Below are 21,574 nucleotides of genomic sequence, written 5' to 3'. Positions count from 1 at the left end.
TGCATGCAGCGATCACAATTTATGACTCCCGTAATTTCGTTTGAACTTTGATTTGCGTGCATAGATTTCATGATGTCATGTTGTGAGTGTGTTGTTGATGAGGGAGCATTTCAAAAGACATAAATTCACTATGATCCTGAAAATAAAACCATCATTACCTTCATAAATGGAACAAATGAATGAAGCTAAAAGAGAGAGGGAAATACATTAATTGTTTATTTGCATTTCAGTGCAATTATCGGGACCTAATATGTGGATTAGAATATTTTTTAGCCTTTGAAAGAACGTGTATTCAATAGATGCAATCAAACACACTTTTGTGTGTGTTTTGAATAAAAGCCCCCTGACAACACCCTATCATTTATAGAAGTAACTTGTTTATTGCAGATCTGGTAAACACTGCAGTCTGTAATGATTTTCTGGACTAAGCTGAATGTTAACGGAGGCTTTAATTACATTTCATTTACATATACCATTTGGGGTAATTACGATTTTTAAAATGTTTTTGAAAGAAGTCTCTTATGCTCAGGGCTGCATTTATTTGATCAAAAATACAGTAAAAACGATAATATTGTGAAATATTATTACAATTTAAACAACTGTTTTCTATTTAAATATATTTGAAAATGTAATTCATTCCTGTAATGGCAAAGCTGAATTTTCAGCATCATTACTTCAGTGTCACATGACCCATGACATGATCCAGTGTCAAACTGATCTTTTTGAAGTGAATAAATTAAATGTCTTTACTGTCACTTTTGATTAATTTAATGCATCCTTGCTAAATAAAAGTATATATTTCTTTAAAAAATATTTACTGAACCATATTTTTCCAGGATTATTTGAAGTAGAGCTGTCAAAAGTACCGACTTCGGTACCAAGTTGGTACCAAAATTTAAAAAATGTGGTGCTTTGAGCGCTGTTGAGCAGATTCGTAAACACCTTTGATTGGCCATTGTGTTCACGCGCTCATCAGATGTGTCTGTGATTGGCTTCAATGATCAACACTTCAAAAACATGTTGTAAATAGACATCAATGACGCTCTTCACCAAACGCTTACACAGATACACACGGGAGCGCTTGAAAGCAGGCATCTATCGCAGACCAGTCCCCTGATAGACGCCTGCTTTCAAACGCTCCTGCTTTCAAAGCGCTTTCAAATTCAAACACTTCCGTATGCTTTTAAACGCTCCCATGTGTTGATCATTGTAGCCAATCACAGACGTATCCAATGAGCACATCAACACAATGTCCAATCAGAGGCATTTACGAATCCGCTCAACAGCACTCCAAGCATCACATTTTTAAAATTTGGTACAAAAGTCGGTACTTTTGACAACTCTAAGATGAGTAGAATATTCTGAAGAATAGCATTTATTTAAATCTTTTGCAACGGTCACTTTTGATCAACTTCATGTTAAAGTATTAATATAAATTAATATTAAAGTATGTATAAATATCAAAGTATTAATGTCTCAAAAAAAAAAAAAAAAAAAAAAAATGAAAGATACTCCGTTAACTAAATTTCTCTGCTTAGATTTCTATTTTTACCAAAGCCGCCACTCTTATGCTGAAAGCTAATCATCAGTTGCATATGCACACCACCTTATATCTGTACAAAAATAAATAAATAAACAAATAATAATAATAAAAAAGTTTATTTCTGCACAAGCTAGTTTATATCATCTGGATGGATCCAGATTTAGATTTTCTGTATAACACCTTTCCCACTCATATAGTGCATTAACAAGAAGTGTTTAACAAAGTCTAGTATGCTTTTCTAACCATATGTGATGCTTTTCTTAGATCTCCTCTAGCAACGCCCCTGTTGTATTATCTCTAAGCAGCTTCTCACTGAAAGCGAGGCTGGCGCTGTGCCATAATTCGTTCCGCTGGACTTTAAATATCAATTGCCATCATGTGAAGCCATTTAGGACTGTCATTCTTCATTGGCTTGTCTGCAAACAAAGCAGTCATTAGGGATAAGAACTACTCAAAGTGATGTAGTGTTTCTAAATTATGGATGCAGTGATTTGGTCGGTGACAGAAGCAGAAGACTACGCCAGACTGAAGACAGATTTGTCTGACATAACCTGTACCTCTAACCAGAACTGATAATCACAGAGTCAGGATAAACTAAATACGGTACACGAAAATGCACTCAGTTTTTGCAAATTAAGCAGTTAAACATGTATAAGATAAAACCAATAATTAGAGTGCACCAGGTAGGCACAACTACTCCGTGTGCATATTTGCATACAATATTTGGAGTACCCACTAAAGTAATTAAAATGATTTCAAGCGCTTTACTAAAAGATTAGCAAACACTCATTAACACTTTGATAAGATGGACGGCTCTCTCCATTCAACAAGCCAAGAAGCATAGCAGTGTAATCCAAACAAACAGCTGGAAATCACAAATTACACAAAGTTTCTATCTCATTAAAAGTGGAGCTGATGCAACACAGTTTTTCAGTGTCACTTTTATGACCTAAGAATTCATTTACAAATCACTCAGGTTTTAAGGAGCAACTATGAAGACTTAAAACTTCTTCAAAATCAAACCAAAAGCCAGGCAGTAGCAAATGTAAAAAGTGTGTTTAATGGGAAACGTGTAAAAAATATTGTAAAAGGTAGTTAAATTAGCATTCAAATAACATGGCGCTAGCAACCCCAAGGGCTTTGGTTTGATTTCCAGGGAATAGATGAACTGATACAAATGTCTCTTTTGAATGTAATGTAAGTAGCGTTGGATAAAGGCATCTGGCAAATGCATAAATGTAAATGTGACAGGTCATTACTGCTTGTTGGTAAAGCCAACCAAAGCCGTTTGACTCAGCTGTCACTGGTGTGAATTCGCCAAGGTGCTTCACAGTTAGGCTTCTCTACGATCCTTAACTGCTTTCATCTCTTTTCTCTTTGACTTTGACACAATAACTTTAAAAGACGGATTTGTAGGTCTTCACTTGCACTACACTGGATCATACATTTCACAACACCTTTGGAGCGACTCCCTGAAAATCAATGATAGAGCAGGTCCACACCATTTCTTGATTATCAGCCATCCAGGCTTGCAGCTTGAGAGAAAAAAAATAAAAACAGACTTTTTTTCATTACAAAAGGAAAAAGCTGAATAAAAAAACACAGAGAATCGAAGTCCGAGAAGTGAAGTCTCTGGACTTCAAGCGTCAAATATCAGAAAGAACTCTTCAGGTTGGTTTATCTGCAACAACTCTTTTCTTTGCCTCAACTCAGCCGTCAAAGTATTCAAAAGTCCACTCGATACCTAGTGTGAGTAGGTCATTTTAACCTGTCAGATGGCTACTAGTAATTGTTAGGTTGTTCTTAAGACTGATGTCTCCTACTGTGGATTGTGGGAAATTTAGTTTCCAGAACACTTAAAACTTTTTTCCCCACAGGCCTTAAAATCACAGCAGGACTCAAATCACATGCATTACCTCAGAAATGAAAAGGAAAGTTCAGCAGCTTCACAGCATGCTGTAAATATGACTTTTCCCTTGGTACAGCTGTAGCTCTCTAAAAATTATCTCTAGACAAAGAGATCTGACTCTTTCAAACCCTACTTGTTCAGCAAATTTGATCATTTAATTAACGGACAAATCCATTTGGCAATCAATTTTTCTCTTAACAGAAAGGATTTTTTTTTCCTTTTTCAATTCAGATTGGCATTACTAAAAGCATATTTCTTAAAAAAAAGAAAAAAAAAGAAAAAGCAAATGGAGAGGAGAAACACATGAATATTACATTGCATTTTCAATAGACACTGATGGATGCATAAGTTGATGATTCTGGTTTTGGGGTAAATCCTGCAGAGAAGTGGTGGGAAACACTGGTCTAGTGAATTGCTGTATATAATATGGATTTGATGCCCGCTGGACACAAGCAACACTGCTGAAACAGACAGGTGCACTTATCTATCTCTGTGAGGCATCCATAAATCAAAGCTGAATAAATCCCAGTGTAAGTGCTTTTGTATTTACAGCACTGAAGAAGAAACATATATTGCCTTATGGTTATGATTTTGTTATATACTATAATGCAGCATTATTAGATCATTTTGAGACAGAGCACTGTGATGAAACAAGAAGAGTTCATGAGAGCAAAAACAGAAAAACTCAAAGAAAGAAAGAAAGGAATCGAATCCAGCACTGCATACAATTTCAGTAGAAGCATTTACAATTAAAATGTTAGTGTAATTATATATATATATATATATATATATATATATATATATATATATATATATATATATATATATATATATATATATATAAAAATCAATAATTTTTTTATATACACTACCATTCAAAAGTTTGACCGTTTGGACCAAGGCAGCATATTTGATGTCTATTTGATCAAAAATAAAATTGTAAATAATAAAAATAAAAATAATAACAAACTGGACAACTGTTAAATATTATTCAATTTTAAAATGTAATTTATTCCTGTGATAGAAAGTTCAGAAGAACAGTATTTATTCAAACTCATTTGTAACATTATAAATGTGTCTTACTGTCACTTTTGATCAATATAATGCATCCTTTCCATAATGCATCCTTTCAATAATTTTTCTTTTTCTTTTTAAATCTTACCCCAAACTTTTGAATGGTATGTAAGCATAGAATTATAAATATAAAATTTGCATTTTTTTTTTTTTTTTTTTTTTTTTTTTAAATTTGAGGACTTTTCTCAGAAATTAATTGTGATTAATTAACTGGCATTTCTGTCATTAAAATCAATTTAATTAAAATATTTAATCTATTGCAACTAAATTATTAAAATACACACAAAGATAAAACACAAAGGCACAAAAAATTAGAAAAAAAAAAAAAACTTTTTAAATTTAATTCAGTTTGATCCTTTTTTTTTTTGACCAGAAAACATGTGGATAACACAGCTCCGCTCACACCATCTGAAAGTACAGCTTGAAGGGGAGGTCACTCCAAATGAACACATTTCCTGACTGATTTCTGTACAGACCCCCGGTTACTGAATTGCAGGGGAGGCAGTCAGACAGACTGCAATTTTTCCTAGAACACACAATTACCATCTTCGTGAGGTGAATGCAAAGCGACACAATGAAGTACTTTTGGAAATAATACTTCCAGTCTCGCCCTCCCCGAGATTTCCAGTAAATATAGAAGCGTACATGGTAAGAAGAAAGAAAATCCAATAGAAATGGACTCAGCATATTGAGATGAGGCACCTGTGTCTTTCATCTGTGCCATCAAGTAGATCGGACAGTTTATTTAGCTGGAGCGGTTTTGATTGCTCATAAATCTGCACATCTCGCTTGACAGCATATGCTGTGCGGAAAGTGGGTCATGTAGGGAAGGTCTGGACTGGAGTGGCAAGCCTGTCATAGATTAAAACATGTGGCTGGACAAAATAATGCAAATGTGTGCCCTGCGGCTGCCAGCTTTTTTTTTTTTTTTTCTTTTAGTAAGAGTTGAGATTTGTTGGCAGTCCTTCTGGAATTGCCAGGAAGATCGCTGGGGAAGTTTTGCCATTATCATTAGTTGGAATACATTAACATGGGCTAGTGCAGAGTTTTCAGGTGGCCAGAGCAGAATTGTGCATGTACCAATCAACATCAAGGTTAATGAGACAACTGAAGAAAAAAAAAAGAAGAAAAAAAAAACTGGGAAGTTACTGAAATTCAAACCGTTCTGAGCAAGACCCATGAGGAAGCGCTGATTTCCTCCCTGTTTACGTGTCTGACTTTCCTAAACTGAACCCTGAGGATCAATGCACTCTGATCGGAATGACCTTCCAGGGCATCTGCATTTTTTATTCTCCATCTGTGTTCACATAATGCTCCATTTCAGATATGGCTCCCATTCATCTGCTTTCAACTTCTAGCCAATTTAACGCAATTTCCAGATCAAAAATACCTTAGGGGGATTGCGTTACACCACTCTCATCCTCGCCTGTAGCCACCGCGGAGCCTGAGAGTATGCTATCACAGACCCCAAATAAGGCATTAATTGTAAACTGATTTGCTTTAAATTTGCTGATTTGAAAAAAGTGTAACTGTGTGTAGACATATAGGATACAGTGGTTATACCCCCAAGTCTGTGGCAAAAGAACCCCTGGATACACAGTAGGGAAATATCTAAAGCGTTCGATCGATCAATTTTCGAATGAATGAATGAATGAATCTATCTATCGGTCTGTCTGTCTGTCGGTCTGTGTCTATCCATTTCTTATTTTGGTTGACATCCAATTATTTTCACACAATAGTGTAACAACAGCAGAAGAAAACTTACTATAAAACATACAAAAAATAATTTTGCTGAAGCTGTCTTTCCCTGTTTTTTTATTGATCAGCACTGAGCATCTTCATAATATAAAGTGATATAAGTAATATAAAGCTAATAATATCTGTCACACGCTGAGAAAAATATATTAAATATAGACTTGCTACAGAATGCACATTTTGGTTGTACACAGAATATTGATTTTCTAAAAAACAAGCAAACAAAATTATATAGCAGTCAATACATTTTTGTATAATGATTGCATTTTGTATATGGTTAACTATTTTGTATTTATTACTTACCTATGTATTTATTTTTGCTGTCTTGTGTTACCCTGTTATTGTTTGAGAACTTATAGTGTGTGTCAATAAAAAATAAATATACTGTGCATTAAGTTCAATAAACATAATAACTGATTTGATTAATACTCAATATAAACATGTATGCATATGTGGCAAAGGACCGTGTCATTTCTGATAATAAGAGAGCGATTATTTATAGGAGGTGGCCAGATGAAGGTTTAAGCTACAATCCTAGAGTGTTTCGATTTTCAAACAACATTAGAAGGTAATATTAGACTCTGAAATATTGATTCATAACTCAGCAGTATGGGAAATTAAAGCTGGATTCTTTTGATGAGGGTGACCATGAAAACAGAAACTCAGAACGCATTTAGAACAGCCTCTTTTATGTCAAGTTCATTTATCCAGTTGGGCTTTCTTACCACATTGACCACACATACAGCAAAAAGAGTTGATCAGAGCTGCCAAACCAGCTGTGCACCTAAACTAGCACATGCTTCTAAATGTGCACGTACTAAACAGACATACAAGTAGAGGAAAGATGTGGAAAATGAGGCAGAAATTTTGTATTGCACCTGCATTCATAAGCTACAGTTGGAATAAGGCCATGTGTGATTGTTTGGTGATTAGCTCTACAGATGGATTATGGAAATACACTTTTGGAAAAAAAAAAAAAAAAAAAAGTTAAATAACTTCACCCGCTTTCTATATTTTATCCACTTTTAATTCTAGCTTTTAAATGAATAAATTGATTAGAATTGTGTCACAGGGAAAACAAAGTGCTGCTACTAAGGTGTTTTATCTTTGTTGAGGGCATCAATGGAGAACATGCTCTTGTTTTATGCCCCATGTGTTCATTGAGTGGTTGTACCATAACCCAAATAACCTGAATGAACTAATTATCCAAAGGTCTTCAAAAACTGAATTCAATTTTTTGCTTTAGATAATACATTCTTAAAAATAAAGGGTCTTCATTGGCATTGATGGTTCCATCAATTCACCCAGAAATGAATCAGTGTTTCAGAGCACGTATCAAACTGCCAAAGTCAGATGAACTACTGAAATTTCGAAACACTTATGACGTAACAAAACCTTGTTTATTAAAATCATGTGATTCTGGCGCAAAAGATTCATAAAGCTTCAAAGCTTCATGAAGCAGTGTTTTGAAATCGCCCATCACTAGATATTGTTGAATAATTTTATTTTATTTTATTTTTTATTATTATTATTTTTTTTTTTTTGGCGCACAAAAAGTATTCTCGTCACTTCATAACATTTAGGTTGAACCACTGTAGTCACATGAACTATTTTAAAGATGTTTTAGTACCTTTCTGGTAAATGTAAATTATCTTGTTGGCAATGCAGGCCTCACTGAGCCATCGGATTTTATTAAAAATATCTTAATTTGTGTTCTGAAGATGAACAAAGGTCTTATGGGTGTGGAACAACTTGAGGGTGAGTAATTAATGACAGAATTTTCATTTTTGGGTGAACTAACCCATGGAAACTTGCTCAAAAAGTTATTTATGGTGTAAAAAGGTTTTTTAGATTCTTAAAATGTTCTTCACATTAAGAAAAAAAGGGTTCTTTTAAGAGTTGTGCACTGAAAGGTTCTTTAGGGAACACAAAATGATTCTTCCATGGCATTGCTGAGAAAACCCCTCTATTAGAACCTTTATTTTTTTTTTAAAGAATGTATACATATAAATAACAAATTGTACATTTTGGAGTATCTGCAAAATGCTGGTATTTTATATAATGATATACACACATTTTATTAAATAGATATTTTTATATATTTTTATCACTAACACTTTACAACAAGGTTCATTAGTTAACATTAGTTAACTACATTAGTTAACATGAACTAATAATGAACTGCACTTATCCAGCGTTTATAAATCTTTGTTAATGTTAATTTCAACATTTACTAATACATTATTAAAATCATGTTAACATTAGTTAATGCACTGTGAACTAACATGAACAATGAATGGATTTTCATTAACTAACGTTAACGAAGATTAGTAAATACAGTAATAAATGTTTAACTAATGAACCTTATTGTAAAGTGTTACCATTTTTTCAATTAAATTAAATATTTTTTTTATTGGGTCTTATTGGGTTAGCACTTTTTATTAAATAAATAAAATTGTATATAAAATATGTAAAATAGTTGTAAACCCAAAACACCTTAAATAAAACTCATTAAAAGACCCTGTTCTTAAGTGCAAGAACTATGAGACGCTGCAGTCTTTATTAGAAATGTCTTTACTTTCATACAATGCGCTGTGCACAGAATCAGAAGCAGATGCAGTTGATTTACACTATGCAAACTTCATGAAAACTTGATGCAAATATCCCTGCAGCAGAAAAATGTCAATAACAAACTATTTCATGAGATTGATGGCTCAAATCTGAAAACTATTTATGTGAAGACATCAATAAATTACCCATTTACCTGCGACAAATTCCTCTGTGGATTTCTACTTTCAACAGGCACTTAAATATTTGCATTTATAATACTTAGGAGGAAAAAAAGAGCCACAGACCCCACACAACCAAAGCGTTTCGCTTTAGTCACATCGTTTTTTCACGTCTTTAGAGTCTGTCAGAATGAAGTATATCCCCCTCTCTTTGGCATAGAAACTGTGAACTCCTAGCAGCAAATAGAACAAGCTGGGTAATTGTGCTCACTTTTCTCACTCAAAATCATTCTGCACTTTAAGGCTGAATGGAAGTGGAATGGGATGCTTGTGGCAGGGGCCATTCAGCGCAGGGAGGTTTGCAGGATTGAAAATCAACAGGCAATGTGTAGTTATGCTGCTCACTGATTAAAAGAGATCAACACCATTGATTTTCTGTACACTTAAATCATTCTCTCTTATAGGATTTCAGTCAACAGCTTTGGTGGCAAAGACTGCTGGTGTCGGAGCCATTTATCCTTTCCCACTTCTGTCGATATGTGGAAAGCACCCAGCGACATAATTCAGTTAAAATGACTGGCCCATCATTGGACCATGTCATTTTAAGGTCCCCGTCTATTTGGCCAAAGTGCCTGTTTCTAAACCGAAAAGACATTGGTTAGCATTATTTAAAAACGGGCAATGTTTTGCTTTGTAGGGGGTGGAAAAGACCTTTAAAGCAAATTGAAACATCCCATCCACTCGTGTAGCGGTAATACAACATGGGGACTCAAGCAATTTGTAGAAACGCTTAGTATTTTACCCTAATTACACACTTACTTCCAGCTGTGCAGCTGGTGGAGGGAAACCATTTGCTGTTAATGAGTATCCGACGGACTTACAACAAATACGTAATGCTGTGCAGGCGCTGCTGTTCGTATTAGGGAAGGAAGCAAATTCAAAATGCATTTAACTTTAGTCATTTGAAACTTTCTTTAAGTGTTTAACTCTTACAGAGCACAGAGAAACAGAATGGCAATTTGAAATGAATGCGTGATGAGTGTTACAATCAGCCGGAACAGCAGGGACATCTTCACGAGTGTCTCTCCTCACCTCTCCCTCTCTCTCTCAACAGAAGACGTCTAAATTAAAGCCATTTAGTAGGAGCTCTTATCCACAGCGACTTACAAAAGTGCATTCGTTTTCCCATGTGAGACTTCCATGGTCAACAGATGGCAAACATGCTGGCAGGATGCTTTACTGGTAGTACAGAAACGGTAGCTACAGAGAGGCTAAAACTGTGTGTGTGTGTGTGTGTGTGTGTGTGCGCGCGTGTGTGTGTATGGGGGGGTGGGGTGGTGTTGGGTCAGGTATACCCTACACTGTAAAAAAAAATATTTTCATGTTTTGTTATCACAACATTTTTTCTTTTGTCAAATCAGCTTAGATAATCATTCTGGTCCAGATAACATAATATTTTGAGTTTCTGTTAATTAAATCAATCGCCTTCATTGTATTAAATTTATTACATTTCAATGAACTCAAAATTTTAAGGCAACCAGGTAACTTACTTTTTTTTAACTTTTTTTACAGTGTACATTATAGGGACAAAATGTCCCCACAAAGATGGCAATATCTGAAATCCTTGTCATTGTGGGGACATTTTTTGGTCCCCATAAGTAAACCACTTATAAATCATACTGATGTTTTGTTTGTTTTGAAAATTTTAAAATATTTTCTGTCATGGGTAGGTTTAGGTTTAGGGGAAGGGAGTATATGAATGCAAAAAAAAAAAAAGAAAGAAATAAAAAGGGATCCAAATGACTCATTTTGGATTCAGTGGTTTTCTTCGAAGGCAGCTTGATTATACACAAATGTTTGCAGTAATGTTCATTTGTTTCCATGTGCATGTACAATTATAAAAAATATAACTAGTTATAACTATAGCGTGTGTGTTTATGTGAAAAATTTGAATTTGCTGGAAACTTTACAGATTATCGAGTTAAAAATGTTTCACCTTTCTGTCCATGGATTTTGGGCACACCATTTCCTTTTGAGAGAATGAAACTAGTAAAGATTAGGATGCGCCAACTCGGCATAACATTTTTTGGATCATATATATTCTTTCAGGTGTGTACAAAATTTTGACTGATTGTCTATGAAGAGGCTTAAAGTGGCCTATTGAATTTGTCATCATATATTCACCCTCATGTTGTTCTAAACTATGAGTTTCTTTCTTCGGATGAACATAAAAGAAGATATTTTAAAGAATGCTGGTAACCATACAGTTGACAGCACCCATTAAACCATTCCATAGTATTTTTTTTTTCCTACAGTATTATGCAAGTCAATGAGTGCCATCAACTGTCTGGTTACCAATATCTTTAAAATATCTTCTTTTGTGATCAACATAAAAAAAAGAAAAAAAAGAAACTCATACAGGTTTGGAACAATTTGAGGGTAAGTAATGACAAAATGTAAATTTTTGGCAAACTATCCCTTTAAGATGTGAATTTTTGTGAAAGAGAGAAAATTGATCCAACCACTTTCTAGTGAAAAAAATCCATCCGTCCCACCTACCTTTACCTGTTTCATTCAGAAATATATCACACTACATATGCAGAATGGGTTGAGTCATGTTTTATGTTCACTTTAAGATTATGAGGACTATGAAGTGAGGGTGTGACAAGACCTATTATGCTATTTGGATGAATGTGTCACATGGACAGAATAAATGGTGAGAAGCAGATGGCACTTCTGTATCTTCACTTCCTCTGACTGAAGACACATCAGATGACTTTAAGTGTGAGAAACGCCAAAATTTACAGTGGACAGATGTTCCCTGCTTTGATGCAGCATGTGTGGAGATGCAAGTCATTTCTTTCAAGAGTTAAAAGGATAGTTCACCCAAAAATGAAAAATTTTTCATCATGTACTCACCCTCATGTCATTCCAAACCTGTATGACTTTCTTTCTTCTCTAGAACATAAAGGAAGATATTTTGGAAAATAAATAATACAGAATTTTCATTTTTAGGCGAACTACCCATTTAATACCCACAATCTAAAGTTCACATCTCAAGAACGAAACCAGGAATTAATAATGCTAGTCATTAAGCAGTATTTTAGCTTTTTATATTAATTTGACGCTGATAGATTATATGGTTTGTTTAAGTAATCTGTTAGAATCCATCACAAAGTTTGCCATTTCAGAGGTGGCATATTTGAAGGGCAACGGCACTGACATTTCCCTTGTTGTCGGAAACTGTCTAACAAGTTATTCCATGGTGTCACCAGCCGCTCAGTTCAGAAGTGTAAGATAGACAGTCTTTTACAGCTGAAAATATCTCACTCATTATCAGCACAGAAGAAATGAGTGGAGGGAGGCTTCCACAATCAGCCCAAAATAAAGCAGTGACATTTTGATCCATCGTCACCTACCTACTCTTCCTAAAGTTGAATATAAACACATTAGCAGTTTAAAATCAATTTAAAAAAGGGATTTATGTTCTGAGGTCTTAAAAAGGGACCAAAGACGTAATACGCCCTGTATAGTGTTCCAAATGCAAAGATTAATTCCACACCAGTACATGCTAATCAAAGGCAACTCCCAATCACTAGTTATGTAAGTTTTGAAACAGCCTGTGAAATACGGGCATACTTAATTCCCTTTACTCTAGAGTTGTGCTCTAGATTTAGTTCATTTGGCAGAAGAGGCTTATTTCCATCAGTGCTACACTGCTATAATAGGGCGAGTGTGTATGTGTGTCCGTGTGTGTCATAAAGGGTAAAAGCAGGGGGTGAGGGTTTAGTGAAATGCCCTTAGTTATATTGCCCATTACAGAGCTCCAAGAGTCCCAGTGGACCACCAACGTGGGCCTCAATAAAACTAGTGGACAGATGGAGATAGCCAGAGAAATATTCCCTATTCACATTCTGACAAAAAATAGACAGCCGTCCCCCATTAAACTACAAGGTCACTTGTTTGTGTACAAACGTAATAAGATATGACTTTTTATTTGTTTATCAGTTTCATCATATAATCGCAATATTCTATACTGTAAAGTCAGAAGTTTTCGGATATGTGGTGAACCGTTTATAAAATCAGGAAATAATAAAAAGCATCAATAATTCATTTTTCAGTGGTATGACATGAAAGTATGTGCCAATTATTTTGAAATTAAACATTTAAAAACCAGAGTGTGTGTTTAGGTGTCCATATGCTGTTGGCCATATATTGTATGTGCAGTATGAATAAAAAAAATAAAATAAAAAAAAAGATACACACTACTAATGACCTCATTGTTCATTTATAAGTAAAAGACCCCTTGGTGACAAACATTGTCTGAAAATGAATCCTTTTGTCTTTCAGAAAAGCAGGTTAATTACCAAACCAGCATCCATTACATGAGTGTTAAATTATTTACATTATGGACACATCCGGCCAAATAGAGCCCTCGCCATTGGATAAAATGTAGAGAAAAGCTTCTGGGCTTCTGTGTGGTGTATGTATTGATTTTTAATAATCTGAAAAGAACATTGTGCAGCTCAGCAAAATAAAACACACCACTTCTGAAGTAATTCACAGTTGTTATGGCGCTTTTTTTTTTTTTTTTTTTCATAATGTAGCTGTGGAGTGACAAACTTCTATGGCATTGACACAATACAAAGATTAATGGAAAAGTGAAGCTGTGCAACTCAAAGAGCACTTTGCGAGAGATCATTATTCCTGGACTGATTATTTACAAGGAAATGCAATGAAAAGAAAAAGAAACCGCCCACAAGGTATCCACTGTGATGTTGTGTGTGTTCTATAAAATGCAAAGAATGAGAACACCTTTTTGACAGATTTTGTCTTGTTATAATCAATACAGCTAAGAAAAATTTCCATATCTAAAACTTTATAAACTAAAATTACTTGCTTCCGGAAATGGCCATGCGCACGTTCATGAGAGTCGAGTTCCAGTGGAAGGAAGTATGACGTAGCTCCTCTTCTCTTATATCAAAATTCTCTGACATTTTTCTTTAAAACTTCTAATTTGTGACTGGCATTAGTGTCAGAGGTCACCCTTCCACCAGGACTCGACCAGTGATTATATGTCATTACAAAGCTGGGAAGAGTCAGGATATTATAAAGTAACACATTTCTAGATGTGGCCATTCAAGTTAGGGTTAGACCGGGGTTAAGGTCGACATTAGAAAAAGCTCTGACTTACAATGTGGAGCATGAGGTAGTCTCCCAGGCCGGGGGCACTGTCGATGCGGATCAGGATGCCATCCTTGAGCGAGGTGCTAAAGCCCACTGTCAGCCTGTCTGTACGGGTGCTCGGGCGCTCGTTGGCTGGCCAGTTAAAGGTTATGAGGCCGCCTCCTTTCCCAAAGATATACGTTGTTCCAGCTGTAAAAACAACAACAAGAGGATGCAAAGATTAGCTTGTATTACTAAGGGCTTGACTCTGATGCATTTAAACAGAGAGACATTAATTGCTTTTATGGAACTGTGTGCAGAAGAACCTGTTTAATATCAAGTCTTCGAATATTAAAGGTGGACTCAGTATTAATTCAAATACACTGTTGGAAGTTAGTCAGGCCAACAAACAACAAACGTCTAACCAATCAGCATTAGGGGACATATTACGGTCAAGGAGAGAGAACGCGCAAGAGGGAGATTTGAAAATAAGAAAAGAAAAATAAAACTGCAGAACAAGAGATGGGACACAATACCAAACAGCTCAAAAGAATATCACTGGAATGAAGGTTTATGCCTGGGCAAGCACTTTAGGACCCGTGTTTATATTAGAAAAGCTTTCCAGCGCTGGAGAGAGCTATATATATATATATATATATATATATATATATATATATATATATATATATATATATATAGATATATATATATGAAAAGCAACACAATTACCACATTCAAGGTCCAGAAAAGTAGTAAAGAGATCATTAATATAGTCAACTTGACTGCAGTGGTTAAACCTCAATGCTATGAAGCGAAGAGAATACTTTATGTGCGCAAAAAAAATTAAATTAAATTAAATTTAAAAAAATAATGAGTCGGTGTTCTGACGTAGAACCTGGAAGTGCTGCAGTGTCTATACAACATAAACAGCGTAGGAGAATGACAGGGAAGAGAAGAAATTGTTGAATAAAGTTGTTATTTTTGTTTTGTTTTTGCGCACAAAAAGTATTCTGGTTGCTTCATAACATTAAGTTTGAACCACTGTAGTCACATTGACTATTTTAATGATGTCTTTACTACTTTTCTGGACCTTGGATGTTGTAATTAAATAGCTTTCTATGGGAGATAATAAACCTATTGGATTTCATCAAAAAATATCTTAATACGTGTTCCAAAGATGAATGAAGGGTTTGGAACAAAATGAGTAATTCATGACAGAAATGTCATTTTTGGGTGAACTAACCCTTTAAGACACATTTTGCTATTATGAATTTTCAGCCAAAGTGAATTATAAATGAAAGAGGTCTATATATTCAGTTTGGGGCCAGTAAAATAATACTATTAATTTGAAATACATTCATACTTTTATTCAGTGATGATGCATTACAGTGATCAAAAGAGACAGTAAATACTTTTACACTGCAAAAAATCAAATAAAATTTCAAATAACCGCTGTTCTTTCTAAACTTCTATTTATTTATTTAGACTCATGTCATTGCAAATGCAGCAGATAAAAGAGCGAGATAAAAAACACATTATCAATTCCACAAACGCTGCTAGTACTAGAAACCAATGACATGCCACTAAAATGTCCTCTTCAAGTTTTCATAACTAGGCCAAAGACTTTGAGAAAAGTCCTGACATTTTTAAGTTGTCAGCGGCTGCTCTTACTCGAGTTCTCGTAGCACTAGCGATCAGATCTTAAGCATGAATAATGCCCACACCTGGGTCAGAAAAGTCATAATTCTTCAGGCTCATATTCTCAGCAGAGCCTGCTGCAAAATGCTGTGACCTATCCAAGTTAAATATAACTCTTTCCAGGGAATAACAGCAGGAGCCTTTGATGAATGAATTCTGCTATTATCATGCATTATACCTGGGAAAAGGTAAACGCAAAAGGCTTCACCTGGAATAGAGGCAGGGCAATAATTCTTTCGGATTTGACCGGTGCATGCAGAAACGGTGTTGGCGTAAACAAAAGCAAAGTTGGGTAAACTGCAATTTCACGGGACTATTTGTTTTGGACAACAGTTGCAATGGTGGGATTGTGGTGCAAAGCTGTTCTGTTGATTTTCCCCCTGCTTTCAATACTCTACCAACAAATGGCTGCATGTATGGTAGGAAGGAAGACAGCTGGCAGAACTGCCCTCCACTCAAGGGGCCTGTCAAGTGGAACATCTGGCCCTGGAGCAGATCATGCACTCACACAATATATCGCTCCCCTCCATCTTCTGCAGACACAGTCCCTTTACGGCTCTCATTCTCAATTTGAGTCGTCGACTTCAGCGAATCTTTCCCTTGACAGCTTGCCAATTCATCGGGGCAGCAGCATGTAATGTATATGCAAGATTCACCCAGATGCATAAGAATTTATGAATTTGCCGTTACAGGCGACGCATCTGTCATTAACTTCTGACAGATCGCAACAATACACAGCTGGAGATGCAATTCCGCTATAGGTGCAATCTTTTGCTCACGGACAAGACAGAACTGAACCTCATTTGCACTTGTATGTCTCTGTTTTTGAATGGAAATTATTCAGAAGTAATGCATTTAATATCATAAGCAGAGCACGAATTCTGTTGGCATTACGGTTTTACTCCGAAAGCACTTAAAGGTTATTACCTTTTTCTTTTTTTGAATGATTTGGAGATGCTCTAGACTTGTGCTATTATGTCAGACATGTAATGACTGTGAGGCTTTTAAAACAATTAAGAAACCTAAGTGTGCCTTTCTGCATTTTGATGAGCTCGCCGATATTTTCTGTTATATGTTTTAGATTAAGACATAAAAGGGAAATGCAGCAGAACATTTTCATAAAGAGGAAGGAGTGCCAATGGTTTACTCAAAAGCAGTGCCTGCCTTCAGAATGGAGGATGTTCTTTAATAAATTAGCTGCCAGCTTCAAACAACCCAGCTAATGTGAATCTTAACCTGATAAGCATTCAAATGAGGACAGAGCCCCACAAACAGAAAGAAGAAGAAGAAGAAAGGACTTATTGAGACGCATACAATGTGTCTCAAAGCTTCTAGATTTTAGGGTTTCAAGCACTAATGGTTGTCTTGGTTAAAATGTTCCATTAAGTAAAAGGCTGGTATCTCTTCAAATGGAGGGTGTTCTACCTTTAATGGATAATCTTCCACTGACCTAGAATACATAGACTGAATCATCAATGACACTCAATTATCTTATAGAGTGTAAACATCTAGACATTTCCCCACATTTATGTACATTGCAATGTGATATGTGTATTTATGTCTGTATAGCTAATGTGAATATGTTATTGAAACCTTTTAAAGTACCAAAAAACACAACACATATCTGGGAAAGCAGGATATAACAATGTTTTGTAACTAAGTACCTAAATATCAAACAACACTGTAGGTCCCAACCCCTATGTAGTATTAATTGAATATTAAACACATCTCAAATGTCACATTTCTGAACCATAACTCAAATAAATACAGTGCTCTACAGTTTCTTTGTTCAAAATCCATATAATTAAGATCAAGTCCAAAATCAAGGCTGAGGAAAATACCCATAAGCCCTTGTGCTTGAATAATTCAGTTATTTGTGCTTGAATAATTTAGTTATTTGTACACGATCAAAGCATGGGAAAACACAGGGTCATAAATAATAGTATTAATTCTTTGTATAAATATTACACAAAAGTATATGAAATAATAATATTCTAAAAAAAAAAAAAAAAAAAAGAATTAAAAACAAAATTATTATATTAATGACATTTTATGACAACATATGCACTTTACATGCACAGAAATAGTATGTGAGTGAGGACTTTTAAATGTATGACTGTCTTTATGAATAAATCATTGATTCATTCAGGAAAGAAAAGCCACTAAGTACTAATATTAGAATAAATACACAAACTGTACTGAGTATATTATAAATTTATAAAATGGATAGTTCCGGCCCTTGATTCTGATTGGTTGAGCCTCGTTCAAAGCCATTGTAAAATTCCTGAAAACATACAGTTGACCGCATTACATAAGTATCGCTGCACCACTGAGTGTGTGTGTTGCTGCGTCTGTCTTAGCAAACACTCTTAGCAACGTAAACATATTTTTGTTCCAAATTGATTTTGTTCATTGAAGCTTACTGCATTATGTAGAAGAGTATTGTGAGAGAGAGATCGAGTGACCGGGTTTTGTTACCTGCATTCAGATTTAGCATTTTCCTTTAGGTCAGTCCTATGTTCATAATAAAAATCTGTTTGAATGTCTGCTGCGATCTTGTCCTTTTAACATTTAATGGGTTTTCCCATGCCATGCTGACACTGACAGCACTGGTCAAAGCATTTATCATTTGTGTCTTGTTCCGTGTTTACAACAAGTTTCAATATAAAAGTCTTTGCGACTGAGTGACTCGCTCATAAGTCAATCTTTGCCACCATCTAATGGCGTAATAATGTAACTTCTGTTGCTGTTCATGGTCAGGGACTATTTCTTCCAGCAGAAGGAAGACTTGTAGTGATTTTACTTCATGAAAGTTGCACTGATACATTTTTTTTGGCTTTAATATTTGTATTGTGTGGTAACCGTTTTATAAAAGCAATAAGCCCTGTGAAGCCGTGGCTTACAGTGAATTTATAACAGCTCTCCGTAGTGCCTAACAACGCCCCTTAGCGGTTATAAATGCACTGTAAACCATGGCTTCTTGGGGATTATTGCTTTAGCATACAGGGCTTGACATTAACACCCGCCAAACCACCAAATGCAGTTGGATTTTAGCAATGGTGTGTAATGCAGTCACTACTACTAGACACTTTGGCAGGTTTAATTTTATATACATTTTTCAATTGTAGTCTTTTAAAAAAGGCATCTGAAATAATACACTAAGTGCAATGTAGTGCTGTCAAAAAATATTGAGTTTTCGATACATATCGATACTGAAATATCTGAAAAGCTTCTAATACCCATTTTCTGCAGAATAGATACATGACACCAGCTGTGTTTCCTCACTCTCTCATTTCTCCGACAGCGAGTTGACACACGGAACCCGCCTTCCCTCACTCACTAGTTTCATTTGCTCCAGATGAATATTGTTGTGTTAAAGGGCTTGAATTTCGGCATTGCACGTATTAGACATAATTTTATTCATTCCCGCAGATTTTGTGCTCAAACCCAAAGTGCGCGCACATAAAGCCACCTCTCAGTACTAAATTAAGTTCTTTTTCGCTGCTTATTGTGCTTAAACAGTCAAATACACACAAAATAATGTCAAAATGCCGGTCTTGGCTAGTATTCACGTAAGCACAGTCAGTTATGTTTTAAGTGAATGTAAACAGTTGAGAACGAAAGCGCATGTGTAACAGTATATTGGATCCGTGCTTCAGGTCTTAAAGTGACAGGAACCTGATATACCTGCTGCCAAATTATGAGATAATATGAAAAATATCTATTTTCCCTCATGGTATTAATGTCAAACTGTGGCCAGTGAAAATGATGAGTGGCTAGTAACTTTAGAAAACCACTAGCCACAGTGGCAGGTGAGAAAAAGCGCTAATTTCCAAGCCATATATATATAAATTCGGGTTAAATTCGTTTTTGAGCTCACCACATTAGGTGAACTTGATGACAGCTTGAGAGACACAATTACTTAATTGATTTAGGGGAAATTCACCTTATTTGGTTTTTAAGTGTATAACCACAGAAAACTAATCTCATCTCAGCTTTGATACTCTTATCGTCATAAAGGACAATCACCAACAAGGGCGCATCCCTTTGAGACATGTGGTTAAAGTGATAAGGCACACATGATGAAGAGTTCCATGCAGCGTGTCACATAATGAAAACCAAAGCCTTCAGCTGCTGCATTAAAACTGCAAGACAGTGGCAGGTCAGATAAAAGAATGGTGTGTCTTCCATGCAAGGTGGAAGTTCAAAGACCTGTCGCACAATCATGCATAAGATCATAATGTAAGTGAAAATGAAATGCCTCCGCTCAATATGTGATTCATTCGTACCTGCCCTATTGATATTCTGTAAGTGTGAAATGGAAATAGCGCTGCTGAGCTTCGTCCCCCCAAATTTGCCTGTATGATGAGAATGTTCAAAAGCTCAATTCGCTCACGTACATCCCAGCTTCTTCTTTTCAGCTTGACACTATGCACGTGCAAAAATTGCTTGCCTGTACACACACAGATGTAATATCTGAAATAGAGTATTTTAAGCAGTCAGGCACTGTGCTAGAATGATCCCAAGAGTCAACAGTATGGAGCCGCTTTCACGGCGAGTGTCGGGAGGTTTAAAGTCTATCAGCTCAGCAATTGGTTCTGAGCTTCTTAGATAAGGAGGCGATTAGAAAGGCGAGCAGGTAGGAGTCCTGTCTGCTCGGAAACTTGAATGTGAGTTGCTGTGAAGTTCTAGACTCACATTTAGCAGATTTCTGATTCGATTACAATGACAAAAAAGGCAGCGAGACCAGACATACGTTATACACAGTTGATTCAGTAACTTGTGAGCTTTCAGTTTGGATTGGGTTTTTAATTTAACTAGCAAATGAGTTATGCTCACAGACAAAGTAGCACAGCGTGAAACCCACAGAAGATATGTGGGTTGAATAAACCCATTTCTGCCTGTGGGGCACTTGGGAAACTGCATTCATATTCTTTCATTTTCAAGTGCAAGTATGATATGACTGGCCTTGCGATCCTTCGTGAATGTTTCTGTAAACGCTTCAGAGATCGAGGAGGTAGACAGATGGGCAGACTTAACTGCAGATTACAAACAAAGATCTCACTGCACAATGTGGCGCAAAAAAAAGAGGGGCTACTCTAAACTGGCAATCAGATGGCATTTTGATAGATCTCTTTTCAGCTCCTCTTTTAACCCCTCCCTCCTCCCATAATTTTCCCAACCACTGCACTAAAACTTATTCCAAGCATGTTTACCTACTCGAGAGAAGTCTTTTTCGTTCAATCATGAAGAGTGGTTGCTCAGGCCGCACTGCTTGGCAGTCTTGTCTTTCCCCAGAGAGTGAAATTCAATAGAGGTAATGATTACTGTGAGGACCAGTACTCAGGAGTGAGACGGGACTGCCAACCAAACTCGCCAGAATAAAAAGATAAAAGTCTCATCAACACAAGAACATAAAAATGCTAATCACTGTCTTGCTCAATAACTGTCTAGTTTTCTTTTTAATGTAAGAGCGTAGGAGGGTTAACAAAACACTTGTACGCAAAACCTCATTACCTTTATTGGATGTTTAAGGATGTTCACAATTTTCCTCCACTCAAAATTCAAGCAGTCTTATTTTTTTGTATGCTAATGTGTAGCAATACTAAACCGAAATGACTTTCATTGGTCAAACAAAAAGATAGCCACGCCCCAAGGCAACACCATTGGTTGAGCCAAACAATGTGGCTCTGTTAATAT

At 35.8% G+C, this 21,574-nt stretch overlaps 1 protein-coding gene across 2 annotated transcripts in view; it reads right to left on the bottom strand.

The window, feature by feature from the left end:
* nrxn3a (neurexin 3a) overlaps positions 1-21,574 on the bottom strand; it is a 362,007-nt gene that overhangs the window by 71,711 nt on the left and 268,722 nt on the right. For both annotated transcript variants that reach the window (XM_067366785.1, XM_067366786.1), the window contains one exon: positions 14,205-14,386. In XM_067366785.1, the coding sequence (XP_067222886.1) occupies positions 14,205-14,386 (182 nt within the window). The remainder of the gene's footprint in view (positions 1-14,204; positions 14,387-21,574) is intronic.

The sequence above is a fragment of the Chanodichthys erythropterus genome, chromosome 18 (genome assembly GCF_024489055.1).
Source record: "Chanodichthys erythropterus isolate Z2021 chromosome 18, ASM2448905v1, whole genome shotgun sequence".
Taxonomy (NCBI): domain Eukaryota; kingdom Metazoa; phylum Chordata; class Actinopteri; order Cypriniformes; family Xenocyprididae; genus Chanodichthys; species Chanodichthys erythropterus.
Note: the sequence above shows the minus strand (reverse complement) of the source record. Positions and strands in the feature narration are given on the sequence as shown.